The following is a 17,092-nucleotide window of genomic DNA, read 5'->3' on the forward strand; positions in this document are numbered from 1 at the left end:
CAATAGCCGGCCTATTTGCCGAGGAGATTGCACAACTGCAATCTTGGGAACACTTCTACGGAAGCCCTTGTTCTGCGTGGCTATAAATCACTTGTTCTCTTCAGCTCAGAATGGACTTTCTGCCAAGCCTTCATTTAGTCTCATGGATCGTACCTGCTGTGTGTGCTACAAACACACACGCCCAACTGTTTACTGCTAGATGCCCAAAGCCCTAAAGGCCTCTTAGATGTTGCCATGCTGGCACACTACTCAAGACCCAATAACGAGCACAATGCATGATTTACTAACCATGCTATAGAAAAAAATAAGAGGCTTTAAGCCCGCAATCCCAGACACGCTGAAGTTGTGCGAATTCTGGATAAAGAATGCCCAGCTTTAGTTCGAGCAACTCCAAACTTCAATGTGGGTGGCTCCTCAGTAAGCTTGCATACCTACAGCTTCTGCCTGAGTGATGGCTCTGCAGTGTAAACTGTAACAGATGATGAATGTCAGAACACTTGATTGCATAGTATAAAAATGAAGAGACGGCTGCATCGTATACACATGATCTTTCTAGTTTCCTAACAGTGGATATTTCCAAGGCACAGAGCAGGCTTAGTTGCGCCACTTGAGAATGTTCCCTTTCTATTGAAAGCCTGCACCCCGGTTCCCTGGCTGAAAGGCAGTGGGCCCTCCCGACCTCATCTTTTCCCCAATGACCACATTCCTTCCCCCTGATGCAGGCAATTGGACAAGACCATGTCTCGGTGCGGGTAAAACATCCAACAGTTTGGGAGGCAGGGTCGGCCTGTTAACCTCTATGCAGCACGATGTAGGGGAGAATAACCTGGCTTGCTTAGATTCTTCTACTCCCCATGATGCAGTCAATGGCCGAATACACCGTTTATAGATTTTTCAGGAAGGCTCCCCACCTCCCAAATTAGCAACTCTTTTGGAAACTAAGCATCCTTAAACTGCCCCACAACCTTGGGGAAAAACTAAAAAGCGCTTTATGTCAGACCTCCCTCCTAATTATGCCTAATTTGGAAAAGTAAAATCATTCTTCAGACCGATGGTTGGACTGGGGGCCCTACTATCTCAGGTGGAGGAGGGCAAGGAGAAACCAAAATTTTGTTTTATCAATAGTAGACTACAGCTCTGAGAAATAAACTACTCCATCATCGAGGTAAAAGTTCTGCCTATTTAATCGACAGTATATACTCTTCAATATTACCTTATGGGCAGAAGATTCAAACCAGTGACAGGCCATGCCCTTCACGGTTGTCAGCATACTGTTCATTCACCAGGAAAGGTGGGGAGAAGAGGACATGGGGAAAGGGTAGAGGTGAGCGACAAGGCCATTAACCTGGCCTTGTCATTAGGGAAGCCATCACCAGTCCTGACCATGAGTGGGACCCCAAAAGGAGACCCAATTCCTGTTCTCAACCCTGGTGCCAGCATGCTACTTTGCAGACCCTTATTGCCAGCCTTTTCTCCAATTACAAATGCTTGGCATAGTTTTTCATCTGTTGCAGATAACAGCATGACTAAGGACAAGAGCATGGAAGAGAAAACCAGAAAATCAGCTTGCCCGACATACCAACAAAACAAGACTGTAAAGACCAGCACAGTGCCACGTAGACAAGATCGCAGCAGCAGTCAGGTAAGAAAGAGACGCAGGCATGCACCAACCCACCGCACAGGACCAGGGAGCCACCTGTCAGTGTGCACCCAGAAGCAGCAATCTCCTAGACCATCACGGACTATTCCCCAAACTTACCAAGAAGGTCCTGGGGAAGCAAACTATGAAACACAAACTTGGACTACGCTACTATTGCCATTACACAGCACGTCTGCGTGGAAAAAGTGGGCGTGCTTATCCCCCCTTTTGAAGACTTCCCCATACACATCCTGCAAGGGAAATCCAGGCCCTGATTGGCCAGCGAATGCTGGCCAATCAGTACAAAGGGAGGTAAATGTAAGCAGGGGACAGGGATGTGTGGGTTTTCCAGGTGAGATCAGCAGTGGAGTAGGATCAAGAGACCAGCAGGAGTGAGGTAGGAAGGAAGGAGCAGTGGTTTGTGGAGAGGATTGTTGGATAAGGGGAGGTGCTGGCAGCGTAGGAGCGGATGTAGCTCTGCAGTTTAGAGTGTGTGTTTCCGTGGCGAGTTGACAGGTAAAGTAGTTATGGGAGTGATTGTGAAGGGATGTTACTGAGTGAACGGAGGGTGTTTCAGTAGTGGTTTGGAGCGAGGAGAGTATTAGCAGCAGTAGTGGAGGTGGGAGGGGGAGGAGTAGTAGTGTAGATTAGCAGTGAATCAGAGTGGAGGAGAGGTTACATCAAAGAGTGGAGAGGTGAAGACTAGATTCTGAGAGAGCGACAGAAAAGGTAGAAGGTGTGGAGGCAGAGTCTAGAAAGGGAGGGAGAAGAAGCAGAGGAGAAAGGGAGAGTGGAAGATAAAGCTGGTTGTGCGTCTGCAAGGCACCTCCCAATTCTCTGTAGTACACTAACATCTGGATAGAATGGTGACGCATAGGAAATCCCAGAGGGAGTTTAGAGAGCCATAGTTTTAGAGAACTATGCAGTAGGAGTTATTGTTTGGCAGTATTAACGTGGGGCTTAGGACATCTGGGTAAGGGGGAGGGGGAATGTGTGCCCCCCTCTGCGACACTGGGCAGAGTGACCATTGCTCCATAGCACCAGCATGGACTAACCAGGCTTTTGTGCTGGCTTAATCCAAAGTGCCAGAGGATGCCTGCAGGAGGTTGTGGGGGCAGTGGTGGAACAGTGAAGTAAATGGCCAAAGGAAGGCTTAATATATGAGGAAAGGAGGATCTGGCATTCATTTATGGTCTTGTAGCAAGTTGTTTGTGGAACATTTTAGGGCAGTCAAATGAATGACTCCATGCCATCTGACACCACTGGGGTAAATCCTTTTAAAATGTGGGTATGTTAATCGGTTGAAACAAAAAAGGCAACTGCCAAAATCCATTGATCTGTTACTTGAATGCCCAGGACTGGAGAACACCTGTTCAGATGACATGGAGTCGCCATGCCAAACTATGCTGTTTTACTGGAAGACAATAACAAAAATCTTGAGTAAGTAGGGGTAGGGGGGAAGCAATATCGCTATCCGTTATGTTTGTTTCTGGACCTTCAGTTTTAGCAAAGGTGCAAGGAGTTGGAAACATTGAAAATGTGAAGTCTGAGGGGAATGCGCTTAAGGGGGTTACTTCCTTTGATGCTGTATGTGTCCAGTAGCAATTTCATGCATGCATTTGTGTTATTTTCTTTGGAAAGATGTAGATGCAAAGGTAGAAAATAAACCTTAACAATGCCAAGTGTTTTGGCTTGTGGATGGTGACATTTTATATTTGTTGCTACACTAGGTATTGAGATCATACGACCATATACTCTCATGATTGGTCTAGTGTTAAAATTAAAAGTCCATGTTAAAAGGTTTTCCCAGGATAGGTTAACCTACTATCTATGTAAGTCCAATATGGCCAATACCTTAGACAGTGGACCTGATGGCAGGCTGTTTTAGTGTTAGACTGGATTTCAGAATTTAATGCGGGCCAAACCGTCACTGCAGTTATCAAACGGGATCGCTTGACTGAGGACAGCGTACATGCCACTGTACAAATCTACTAACTCGTAGGTAAGTGGAAAGATATAAAAAAAACTTGCCAAGTTATTAAAGGTTATGTTGGATTGCTTGACTTCTTCTTACACAAGTACTCCATTTCCCCGACAGGTGCATGTTGTTACCAAGGCTCTTTACAGCAGATTGTGATTTGTTATCTTATGTTAAAGGATCTTTCACCATGCGCGCAGGCCACTTGCATGGTCCCTTGGCGCTCTGGTGAATCTGCAATGGGAAAGGTTTGGGGGTTTATTAGTGGGGTTGAGAGGGAGAAGAGCAAGTGTTACGCTCACCCGATATCCACAGGGACGCCACCCAGCTGGGTTACTCGCTGGTATGCTCCTCAGCTTTGCCCTGATGTGGTCTGCGGGGAAGGTTCTGCCTGAAAATACAGGAGGACTGTGTTCAAGACTGACCGACTGGGGTAAGCATCCTCCCTCCACCCCCGTATGCTTTTAGTCCCTCTGGCTCCCTCTCCTCACCTTGTGGTAGAATTAGGCGTGCTCTCCGTCCTGCCTTCTTTGCAGGGGCACGTTGTCTTTCATGGGCGAGTGCGGTCCAGTTACTTCACGGAGGCCGGCCCGTTTGATATTGTTCAGGTAGGTCTTATTGCTGTTCTTTAATTTTGTTGCTATCCTGCATGCCTTTCTTTGTTTAAAATGTTTCTTTTTTCTCCCTTAGGTATGCAGAGCTTCAGCACGGCAAACTGGCTTGGTTGAGCCCCGCTGGTAAATGATGGCGCATTGAGAGCGCTATGATGCGGTAAGTAAGCGCTATGCGCAGCGCTGCAAAGTCTTGCCTTTGCTAACCTGTGTTTTCCTTCCTTGTAGGTCGCGGTGTTCTTCAGCGCGAGTGGAATGTCCGGAGTGGTGCCAGCCGAGAGGCGACCAGGCAGGTAAGCCTTTTGAGCAGTTCGTAATTTGTAAATGTCTCTACAGCTTTCTTTAATGTTGCCTCTAAATTCCTCTTTTAGGTCGTTCTGTCCGGGAGGCGTGCGGATTCGAGGAAGCTGTTCTCAGTAGCTGCGAGTGTTTAAAGATGAAGACTGCAGGTAAGATGCTGCTGCCAACGATGTTCCTTTTGTCTCCTTGCAGGTTCTGCTTCTCCGAGGTTCAAGGGAATAGCTGGACACGGCGAGCGTCACGTTGCAAGCTGCAAAGTAACACGAAGCATGTTCTGCAGTCAGGGTGTGGTTTATATAGCCCAGGTAAAGTAGTACCAAGGAAAGTAGTTCCAGGCCTGTCCGGGAGGCGTGCGGATTCGAGGAAGCTGTTCTCAGTAGCTGCGAGTGTTTAAAGATGAAGACTGCAGGTAAGATGCTGCTGCCAACGATGTTCCTTTTGTCTCCTTGCAGGTTCTGCTTCTCCGAGGTTCAAGGGAATAGCTGGACACGGCGAGCGTCACGTTGCAAGCTGCAAAGTAACACGAAGCATGTTCTGCAGTCAGGGTGTGGTTTATATAGCCCAGGTAAAGTAGTACCAAGGAAAGTAGTTCCAGGCCTGCCACACCCAAAACTCTAGACCGCATAGCTTGGTTCTTAGGAACCAAGCTATGTGGATGCCTCCATGTTGGCTGACAATACAATAAAGTAGTTCCCAAGCACATTGTTGTTCATGGTGTATGAGCCTGGCGCCATAGGCGCCAGGACTGGCCCCATGAGGACTTTTGAAGAGGATGCCAGGCTCTAGAGGCCAGAGTCCTAACTCCACCTGGCCAATGGGTTTGCCAAAGGGGGTTTTGGGCGAGGGTCGTGACAGCAAGAGAGCTTTTATGTGCCATTGGCAGCTTGAGTGATAGAGGGTGAATTATCAAGCATGATTGCAGGTAAATGTGATGTCAATACGTGTTTCAAGATTACTGTAATGTAATTTAAAATATGTCATGATCATTGACATCGCAGACAGAATTCATCAGAGCGAAGGTAAAAAGATTCAGATAAATCGAAGTGAACGGTCTACCAGCACATACAATGATTGTTCGCACTTGTGGGGGAAAATATGGTAATTGAATATTGTATGTCCCCTCCTGCATATTACTGCATTATAATATTGAGCAGGTTCTGCAAACTGCCATGTTTAAACAACTGTTTCATGCTTGTGCAAGACAAGGTTTTAGAGTTCACTGCACATAGGTTTGCAACGAAGACTCTTCGCCTAGCGTGTAGAAATGTTCTACTTCCCATCTTTTGCTTCTGATAAGTTTCCTTTTTGGCATATGTAAGCGTGTTTCAGGATCCCGCTTTCTTAGGAAACATGGCATTAGCATACAGAAATCATATTACAAGTGTTCTCGCTTGCCTCAGAGCGTGTGTGAATCTTTGAGGAATATATTCACCTTTGCTAATTGGATTACAATATACTGCCCTACCTGACAACACTAACATCATAAAAGGGCACAGCTGGTATCAAAGGATTGGATTGTGGGGATTTGTGTCCTGCTGGCAACATTATTTCCAATACAATTTCTTGCCATGTCTGGACTACCCTTTCCATTGAAATGCATGCGTTTCTTTGGGTATATAGGAACGGTGCACAGAGCGAGAGGGGGGTCTCCCTTGCTCCAAAGTCTTGTGGGGTTATTGCTTTTACTAATAAATTGTTCACCAATCCACTGGAATCTTGAGTGGTAATTTTTTCCACCACACGCTGGAATATTTACAAGATAAGGAGGATCTTCATTGAAAGGAGTTGACCAGTAGTCAAAATGTAAGTCACACCTACAGGTATTGAAACCTTTTTCATATTATACGTCCTATTAGGAAAGTTTGTAAATCCAAACTGTTAGCTGGATCAATGCCAAGGAAAGATAACGTAGCCCAAATAATTCTAGTCCAAAGAGAATAATGATTTAGCATAGAATAGATTTCACAGCACAACAAATGGTTTACTAACTCAATGACCTGTTAAGTGGCTAAAATAAAATACTTAATGAAGCAGTTACTTAGTCTTAAGGAATCATAGCTTTATAATAAAGTGTCATTTGTGCCTACCAAATTTGAAATTAGTGTTTTTTCAAATATATTTCTTAAATTAAGTTGTGGTTCTCTTTTTTCTTTCCTGTGCTCGTTTTTTTCAAAAGAAATATACATTGTGGCATTAAATTGGCACAGTAATAAGCTTGAACGTGAATTTGCTTGTAAACCAGAAAAACGGATTGTTCATTGAACTATTGCATGTTTTTGGTGGGGGGGGGGGGTGAAATAGATCTGTTAGAAAATATGTGCAATAGTTATGGTTACTTTATAATTTTGCATACCAACTATGCTTCCAACAGAGAACATTTTTAGAAAAAAAGATTACAGACCAGCAATTTAGACGATTTTGGGCAGCAACATCTAGGAGACTGCCCACAATGAACATAAACTAGGGATAATGAACATACATTCCTGTTTGTAACATGGTTGTAGACATGTTCTACATATTAATTTTAAGTATAGGTGAATAAAACAGTATAATGATCTAATGGTTTTGCAGAAGGAGTGCAGTGCATGGTAGCAGTGGAGGAGCAACATGGGGTGGGGGTAAATATTGTGGTGTTTCCACCTGCGCGCAATATTGTCTAGTTTAGAACATGGCCTTAGAAATGGAGATTGCATCTTGACAGGAAGTAGCACCTATACCACCAGAAACAGGAACCCATGGCTTAAAGTTTGCTAATATTGGACCTACAAGGGCAACATCCATTTTCGTGTGGTCAGTGTTGATTGTGATGTAGTAGTCGACATTAGTCTGAAATTTTCATTAGCGTTCAAAGAGAGTGGTCTTTAGAGGGAGCATGCATACCTACATCCACTACCTTGCTTCAGGGCTGTGTGCTAGACAGATTACGAAGGGCGAGGTCATGCATAGATCATAGGGAATACTTATTTTATGTTTAAAAGTTTATTGAATGAATATCTACCTTTACTCTACCTATCCCAACCCCTTTGCAACTGAAACCAATGTGTCCAAAAAACCTATTGGCAGTATGACTCCCAGAATACAGAATTGGGTGAGAGGCTGCAATTGGTTTCAGTGGGAGTGAAACATTGCCCTTTCACTGCAGTTATCAAGGGTTTCCAAACTACCCAACATCAGAGCATAAGTTATGTTTTGTAAATGATGCACTCCTCAGAGAAAAGGTGCATACTGGTAGTTAGCGTTTTAGGTCTAGTGTGCAACCTCTTAATACAGGTGTGTGTGGAAGATTAACAGTATACCATACAGTACTTCCTACTTTTGTGTTGCAAACCACACTGGCTTTTCTTCCCATGTTTTTGTTGGGCGTGAATAGGCTTTAATTGATAGGAGAGGGGAACAGCGCATGAGGAAATTATGTCAGCTGCCCTTTATGCTGTCAGTCCATCTCATATTCCGCTTGGGACCACTGTCCAGAATCCTAGTCCTACCCCCACTCTAACAGCACCTGTACAGCATTATCCCCTAATCCGCCCCTACACACCACATCCACAAAATCTACTCACCGGCTGTGGTTTCTCTACAACACAGCAACCCAATTTGTGCCAAAAGTCACTCATGTTCCCGTCAGTAGTTTCCAGTTTGAGTCCGGCACGTCACTCTTTCTTTGTGGATATCACCAAAATGGTTGTAAAGTGGTGTGGTCAAGGGAAAGCACTTCACTTCCACGACAGGCTCACTCCATGGTGGAAAAATTGAAAACTGTCCTTTTTCGGTGTAAACCCCAAAGCAATCCCAGATGGTGCGTGCAGGTTCTCAGCCCCTTTGATGTTGACCTGCGGTGGGACCTGCGAGGAAAGAAAGGGGACAATGAAAGTCCTGCAACAAAGGTTTACTTCTTCATCCAGTTTTAGAACAGGCTATTTACCAGTTAGTGGAGTTACTGCACTGTGCAGCAAGCAAGGTATAGACGCTACAAGCATCGGCCTACTTTCCAGTCTTTATGGGGAAGAGAAAGTTCTCCATCTTGTTTTTGGAAGGAGCAGCCACTTAGCCAAGACTGTATATACTCAGATATTCTAAGGCACGAAAGAGCCATGGGTAAAAAAGCATTTCACACATAACTATCAAAGAGTAATTGTTAAGGAGAGGGAACAAACCTTTACAAATGAACCGTAACTGAAGATATACCTCTAAGAATTAGAGAAGGAAGGCTAATGAATGAAGGTGGGATGCGGTATACTCAGATGTTGGGGTGAGAAGTTTGTATGGCGTGTTTTAAGGCAAGAACCAACAGCAGGTGCTAGTTTAACATTATTTGCTGGTGAGGCGGGGTGGATTTTCAACAATTGTATAAAAAAGGTTTCTTTAAAAAAATGGCTAAAATTTTGGAGGTCACAATAAAACTTGATAGCGGGAGCAGACGTTTGAACGTTTGGCAGCAATAAGGTTAACCGGCAGCTGTCTTATCCAGACAGGGTTGGATTGTGGGTGAAGCCAAATGTTCCCCACTCTTTGTGTTCATTTTTTATCTTTGGGATAAACGGACATACCAAGACATTTGGGATCTAGGTGCAGGGTTTCAAAAAGGGAACTCTGATATTTACTGGCAGGCAGCAACGGGTGTGCCTAGAATCTGTGTGCTCTCACAATGGCTTTTGACACTTTTGATGATTTTCACTAGCCGGTCAAGTCAGACAAAGCTAATGGGGGTCATTCTACTACTGTTCAACTGCCTAGAAGGGTAGAGGGCGTCTTTCAATACCCACCCAACCTCATCACAGGTGGGGGCAGTAAAAGCCATCCAGCTACCCTAACCTCCTCTGCCCGGGAGAGTATGTTAAAAGCCTTCTCTCACCGGCACAGAGCAAAGTAACACGCATCATCCTAGACTCCCCCTTTCTGGAGAGCAATGGAAGGCATCTTGCTATGGTCCTCCCGGAAAGCAGTTGAAGCCATCCATACTAGTGTAGGATTCAGGGAGACCAGTTCAGGCAGATCACAAAACTAACCCAGGGACAATTCCTCCACACACTTGCATGGCCTTTGCCACAAGAGAGAATGGCTGTGCCACTATTGGAGCTGGACAGATGCAACTCAATGACTATCCTGGGATACTGACCACCGCAGAAACAATGTAATTCGGAGTCCACACCCCCCATGGAAGGGTCAGCTCAGATGTCTCCCCATACCAGCATTCATTATAAAACACTAACTAGAGAGACCGATTACGCAATTAGTCAGGCAATATCATGGTGTCCCAAACACTGCAGCTTACCCTCCCTTAATAAGTAGATCAGAGGTCAGCAGTCTGAGGCTCACCAGATGTTTTGGACTACACCTCCCATGATCCCTTACTATTGACTATTCTGGGCTGATGGGATTTTTAATCTGAAACCTCTGGAAAGCCAAAGGTTGTAGACCCCTAATGTAGGTGGAAACTAGCCCTAGCCTAGTATGGTGATGTGTCAACATGGTTATACATTGTGTTGCTATCCAGATGCTTTGGACTAATATTACCACAATCCTTTACCACGGATAACATACCTCTCAACGTTTTTGTTGGGGGGGGGGTCACCCGCCCAAAAATGTGTTCACTCACCTGCTAAGCCATTACTCCATTCAATTTAATTGACTCTTGGGACTGAAAAGGTGGAGAGGTAGGGGACAGTGCTGGTTAGGGCTGACTGGAGTTGAAGTCCAAAACACGTGGAGGGCCACAATGAGTAGCTTGGATCTAGACAGAACCTACGCGTGTTAATCTTCATTTATCACATATTCGCACCCAGGGAAGGGATCTCAGCCAATGCAGGCAAGAACAGACAGTTTTAACGGAAATGAAGGTGAGAACACAGTGTACAGCCCTTCCCCAGTTGGTGCCATTTTGATTGTGGGGGGCCTATCCCTGTTGTCTGCCCATGCCCCCACCCTCACCCCATCCCTCCAAGACATCTTGCAACCTACCCCCTCCCCACTTATCTGCTGGACTGGAGCTTTGTGCTCCGGTCCCGGGGCTCCCTTCAGTCCTCGGCGCCCGCCTTGGAAATAGAAAAGGGAACATGTCCCTTTTCTATTTACTATGGCAGCGGCCATCTTGGTTTTTTTGCATATTAGAGAGTGGGCTCATGCAATGCACGTGGTGTCCCGGACGGAGCCCCAGAGAGCGACTAGCAATCACCCCCTTGGCGGGGGGGTGGGGAGGCTTACATGGCTTTGCATGGGCCTGCTGAGGCATGGGCTGGCAGGCCGTTACTGTCCATGAATGCCCCCTGACTTGGGGGTGTTAACAATATAGACCTTACATGCCACCTAGAAGTAACCTTAACCAACCCACTCAAATCCTATTAAAGTTAAGTGGTTGTCAATGGATCTCCAAGCGGTAGCGAGTTGCTTCCATAAGGAGGCACCTGCACCAGATTATTGTTCAGTCGTCAACCCCTCAAGCTCCTACTTGATGAAGGAGAAAACGTTGGTGCATCTGAAGTTCCTGGTAAGGAGTTTGTTGGATGTAGCCCGCTGGAGGATAAACATGGTTTTAAAAATGATCAGTCTGTCCATCAGGAGCCAGTGCAGGAATCTGAGGGCTGGTTCTGTGGTCTCTTTGGGCTTTATGTTAAGATGCCAACATGTTCACTTTCGTGCAGCTAGGTCTCTTCCGTGCCGTTTTCATAATTGTCAACACGTAGTGGTGAATAAAAAAAAACATTAAAAAAAATAGCAAAATCGTCTAAACACCTTATTGCATTAAGGTTTGTAAAAAAAACAAAAAAAAAGTTACATCCCTCCTGTAATGATGGCAAAGGCATTTACAATGGATTCCTATGAAATCTACCTTCTTTTAGCATGTGCTAAAAAACACAGGCCTATTCCATAGGAATCCAGTGTTTTCATGCCAGCATGAAAGTCACGATTGCGTAAAACCAAACCTATTCGCAGGTAGAGCGGGAATGCCAAGCGAACAGACTAATTCCATTTCATGCGCTCGCTCTTAACAAAGACAATACCATAGGGCATTGAAAAAAGGTTTTAAGACGGATGCCATACATTTACTCCTAACATTAGCACCGTTTGTAACACTCTGCGGGAGTCAAAAATGATCCGCAGGGTGTCGAGCGCATCACTCTAGCTTCCTTCTTTTAGATTATTTGCAACTGGTAAGTGAGGCCTATGGGTATGTCCCTGGTGCTGACTTGCAGAAGTCATCATGGGAAGTCAGCATCGTTCTCATTAACTCAACTCTATTAGACCTCCTCTTAAGGAAGGGCAGAATGCGCTTCCACATAGGGAAGTCAAAGTGGGATGATGTTCTGTACTGGCGGGCCGAAGCAGAACAAGCCATCAAACGCAATGTAATGAGTTTACCAGATAAAACTTGTAGATGCCTTGTCTACTTTATGGCAAACCCAGTTCTTAAGCTAAATGTACCAAGTGGCCCGGCTCTGACCACTTCACCCAACAACGTCCATGCCTCCAGCTTGCTTACAAGACGTTACTCAGGAAAGTGCAACCTTTCCTCTTAGAGATAAAATATTTGTAAACTGCAGAAAGGACCCTTAGGTGTTAATCTAGGCTGCTGTACTGGTCTGCAACATAGCGGTCCCAAAAAAAATTAATTGGAAATATTGCTTACACTATATAAAATACTAAACGAGCAGGGCACCTAAGCACTGAACATCTAAATCCACTAAACACTAACCAAGTAGAATTCTGGCTTTATCACGATTAAACATGCCTCAAAATAAAAACACAACTACGGCATTGGGAGGTAGAAATATGGCTCAATACATCGAGCCCAATGCTGTGTTAACATAATAACTGGCTGTGCACATGAACAATCTGATCACTGGTAAGCATGCATGAACAAGAAGATTGCACAAGAAAGAAGACACTGGAGCATCAATAAAAAACAGAAAGCCATACAATGTATGTGCACACATAGCTGGGAAGCACCGGAGCACTGTACAAACAGGGGAATACAGCAATATAGTGCAATAATGATACAATTAGTAGGAAAGAATATTGTGGCTATAGTTAGGACAGAGACCCCCAACCTCCCAACTGAGCTCTTACACCCAAGAGGTTCTAGCAATATATAAAAAGCCAACTGTTCATTTCAAGCAACAGAAGCGTAAATGGCCCTCCTACTTGTTTAGCCCTCCAACGGCACAGACATTATTTCAAGGCGCCAATTAAAGGTTTGATCCAATTCATGTTTATGCACCGAATATATCCACGCATTGGCCTTTACGCATTGTCAAGGGGGCTATGTAAGCTTCTCAATTCAAGACGCACATGGTCCCAAGAACGGTGGTCCAATGTGGCAATGTTTGAACAAAAGGTTTGTTAGGATAGCGCATGTTCGTAACAGGGGCTCCGAGCGAGACCTCGTTTGAGATCATCACGTTGCAGCCCCTTGTGCTGCACTAGGCCAGTATCACCAGAGGGCTCCATCTGGCCTCTTACCCGGAGCTCAGCTTTCCGAGGAGGACGACGATCCGCCTTCACCGTTTCCCTTCATTCAACCCAGTGCCTAGGCCGAGGCACTCCCTGCAAAACTTTGCGTGGCTTGACGTCTGCTCGAGCCTTGTCCTGCTGTGAGCAGAGGCAAGACTCAACTTGTAACTGTGCAGCTTCTAACACAAGCAAACACGAGCCGTGGGCTGATGCAATGGCAGCTGTGCACTCCTTGCCGTGCCGGTGACAACATCTCTCCAGATAGGACAACTAGCACACATAAACCTCTCAAACTATGAACTTAACACAAACATACCACTATAGCACAACAAACCCCACGCACTTAACTGCAATGACGTAAAAAAGAACACGTAGCCTTGCCCAACAGCACATGGCGCTACAGACCGAAAAACACACCTACGCTCAGTGAATGGTGTCAACCGAACTGAAGCCGCCAACGGCACATCACAGCTCTCTGGCGCTTTCTCCTGCTCGGGCCTATTAACTTTCCCTCCTCCCACACCTGCTTTACAGATCCACCAGAGCGCCACAAAACCACGCAGGTGGCAACAGTGTGCGGGATAAGAACCTTTAACATAACACATTCAACGATTGGCCTGGATTCTGCTGCATACCAGCAACAAGTCAATGTTAGTAAGTTCCATTTAGGTTCGAGTATTTAAAAAATAAAAAAAATTAACGCTGCCATCAAGCACAAAGAAGCGGCAGCTTGGAAGGATAGTGTTAAGAAGTCACATTTTAATGGTGGTCCAACATCCTCCCCAACACCATGGCTGATTATACAGACACAAAAGTCCGTTTTGGAAGGAAAATGTAGCGTTGTAGATGCCCATATCCCTTTGGTAGGAGTCGGGGGACATTTTTAGAATTGTGGCCTGAACCAAACCTTGTGCAGAGGCCTTGCAGTCAGGTTAGATCGAAACAGCATATTAAGACGGGCCATGTGCATCTGTATATCGGCTACATTTGTTTCATATTGATCTATAGGGGGGAGACAAGGAAACCTGTACATGAGCATGCATGGCTGACTGGACAACTCCATGGATTGCCAACCAGGCATAGCAGGAAGGCATTGGTACAGCAAAGAGGGGACGGCACCAACATATGGTTACAAACATACTTCTTAAAAGGAGTAACAATCGCTCCACTGACTTCAAGTGAGCCTCCAGTACATCGGTCATGGACTCGGACATCTGGCTGATGGTGTATTGGCCTTTGTATCCTTTCTCACTTGTTGTGCTTGGGGTGCACATGGTAGTCACAATGGCTCCAAATTCAGGAAGAGCTTTCTCATGCGTTTTCCTTTGTGTGGTAATATAGGAAAGCCCACTTAGGTGGAGGGCCGCCTGATTTTTTTGGTTAATTGTTTATTTGAATAGCGCCTGTACACAATTCTTAGAAGTCCTTGAAACAATTTAGAATGTGACAAATAACTATCATAATAAGCCTGATGACATTTCTGATAGTGCAAGTGCAGGAAAACAATCAAGGAGAAAGGGGGGAGTAAAAAAATATGAGACAAAATAGCAGTAACATTACTATGTCTGATGACAATTGTTGTAGTGCATGAAGAACAAGAAGAGGGGGAGGGGAGGAGGAGGGGGCATGAAAAGAGGTTGCAGGAGAGGAACAGACAATTGCCTATCATAATAAGTTGGGTGACGATTCAGAATAATACAATGGGGGGCAAGGTAGGAGAAGAACAAGGAGGGAAGGGGGCAGACAAGCTGCTATCAGAGGTCGAGACAAATGATAGGAGTAAGTGCTGGTGGACATAAACAAGGAAGGTGGGTGGGGGGCACATGGCGTACCGTGGTGGACATGGGTAGACCGGGCCAGGAGTGGGCCTTGTGAGGAGGGCCGGCCAAGCCAGCCAGCCTTCTCGTTCGCCCAGATGTAGTGGGCCAGGACCAATCCCAGGCCCCCAGCAGCAGGAGAGAAGGCACACCGGTGTTCGACAAAGAAAAAAGCCATCTTGGAATGGCCGTGCCTCGTGGAGCAAGTGAGGCCAACAGATTAAAACACACACAGCAGACCAACGAATCTGCTAAAAAGTTAACCAAATTACATGAGGCAGATATTCAAGTCAGTCTGCTGTGGCGCCATAATGCTCAGGTACATCGAGCCCAGGGGGGGGCTTACCTGCAGTTGGAAAATGCACAGTGTGCACTGCACGGCCTCAGGATGTAAGTGGGGAGGCATCTGTGCCGCCGCTCCGGTCACCGTAGCAGAAGCCTGGATATCTTGCATCCCTAACCAGTTGAGTAACTTTTGTTGCCCTTTTTTGATGTGCATAGAAAAGTGGTCGCGGTACGATGCACCAGTGTTTTTACTGCAATATTGCCTTTTTGGAGTACCATACACTCAAAGCAGCTGCTCTTCCTAGTACAAATCCTATTCTTTGTGTCATCTTGCTTTTGGCAGTCTTCAAGCCCTTTGAGGCTGGAAATTGCCTTAAATGGTTGTGCATTTTCGTGGGGTCCAGCCATGGACTCCCAGCTAGGGCTGTGTGGGTCTTAACTGGCTGAAACGGGGTCTTGGTGCCGTCTTCTCCCAATCTGCATTCCATGCAGAGGATTTCTGTTGCTGGGCAGATCGGGCCCAGCTCGCATCCCATCACTGGACCGCAACTGACTGTTAAAATGGTGAAGATTTTAACCATTGGAGAGCTGGGCTTCATTGTCGCCTGGATTAGGGATATAAAGTGAGGTTTTGGCGCTATTCTGGAAGACTCCCACTGGAACAAAGAGTCTGAAGACACCACGAAGAAATGCTGGACAACTGCAGTTGCAGACTAGCATTGCCAAAGCCATCCACCAGGGAATCTCTGGACCATCTTCAACCAGCAAGTGGAGAGAGTCACTGGCTGCCTTCCTCACTTAGTAGGGTGGGCTCAACCATTCTGAAGTCCTGCACAGCCATCCTAATATCCCTGGCCTTTTTAACATCACTGAAATTCCCCAGTGCCTCCACCATCCTTTGAGGGAACACAGCTGCTGAATGGGTACCATCTCACCTGGAGGCTTGAGAAACTGCAGATCCATTGCTCATGGAACTTCAACCTGGTCTCCTGCTTCTCTCCGCAGTGAAGATGGGCCTGCGTAGAGCCTATGCTGTACCACATCCTGAAGTTTTCCTGACCATGTGCAGGGTCCCCGAAGCACTTGGAAGTGTCCTGTGGGTCCGCCAATATTGCAGGAGTGGAAGTGGTCATCCATCATCAGACCTGTCCACTTGCTGAGTCACTGACTGCTACAGCTGCTAGCCTGACTCAAGAGACCACTACACCAGCAACAACTGGACCTCCTGCAACTGGACCAGCAGGGTGAATGTTTGTCCCCAATGGCCACCACTTATCCACTTACCTGGGGGGTTATCGTTTTTTCGAATCAGAGTTAGGGCCCGAGATAGCATACCCCTTTGAACCTCCCAATTCAAATGATAGACTGCTTAACCATTTTTATTGCATTTTCCATTCCAATTTAGTAGGATTAGTACGGTATGTGCTTTGCATTAGTGAATATGACCATTGTATTTAAACATGTCATAAAGCGTGTACATGGCAATCGAGCGCATCACAGCGCTGAACAATAGTATTAAATATCAAATACAAAAAATGGATACATCGAACAAGATATAATCTTAAGAATACATTACACTATAAAATCCTAATAGAAAGGACAGCAAACAACATCCATCGATATACTGTTCAACCCCGGAGAATTTCAAAAACGAAGACTTCATATATAACAACTGCAAACTCATAAAATCATGTAAAACTTGGAACTTCGAGCCGTAAAGAATACCGGCTTTGAAGCCCTTTGGTACCTCGTGAAATCTTACTACATAATAAAAGGCCAGATGTATATTTGTCCGATGCTGTCATGCGCATTAGGGGCAGCCCGAACGCACAGAATGCTCAGCTAGAGGGGGCTGTTGGCTTAGGAAATACAGTGGTCCAATTTGCATAGCTTTGCCGGTTGTCACCACTAGAGGGAGTTGTAGGCTTAGGATATACAGTGCTCCTCCTGTATCAATGAAATCCTGCACTTTGGCCCGTGTACATGGGCCTGTACACTAGTTTTCAATCAATAT

The 17,092-nt window shown here is 45.7% G+C and overlaps 1 protein-coding gene across 3 annotated transcripts in view; it reads right to left on the reverse strand.

Annotated features, from left to right (window-relative positions):
- CDC42SE1 (CDC42 small effector 1) overlaps window positions 1–17,092 on the reverse strand; it is a 433,771-nt gene that overhangs the window by 214,810 nt on the left and 201,869 nt on the right. For 2 of the 3 annotated variants that reach the window (XM_069649771.1, XM_069649772.1), the window contains one exon: window positions 8,089–8,370. In XM_069649771.1, the coding sequence (XP_069505872.1) occupies window positions 8,089–8,142 (54 nt within the window). In that variant the 5' untranslated portion in view covers window positions 8,143–8,370. Of the gene's footprint in view, window positions 1–8,088; window positions 8,371–12,985; window positions 13,127–17,092 lie in introns of those variants that run through there. The other variant, XM_069649773.1, reaches the window with a different exon arrangement.

This window comes from Ambystoma mexicanum, chromosome 1p, assembly GCF_040938575.1.
Source record: "Ambystoma mexicanum isolate Mex_15411 chromosome 1p, UKY_AmexF1_1, whole genome shotgun sequence".
NCBI lineage: Eukaryota > Metazoa > Chordata > Amphibia > Caudata > Ambystomatidae > Ambystoma > Ambystoma mexicanum.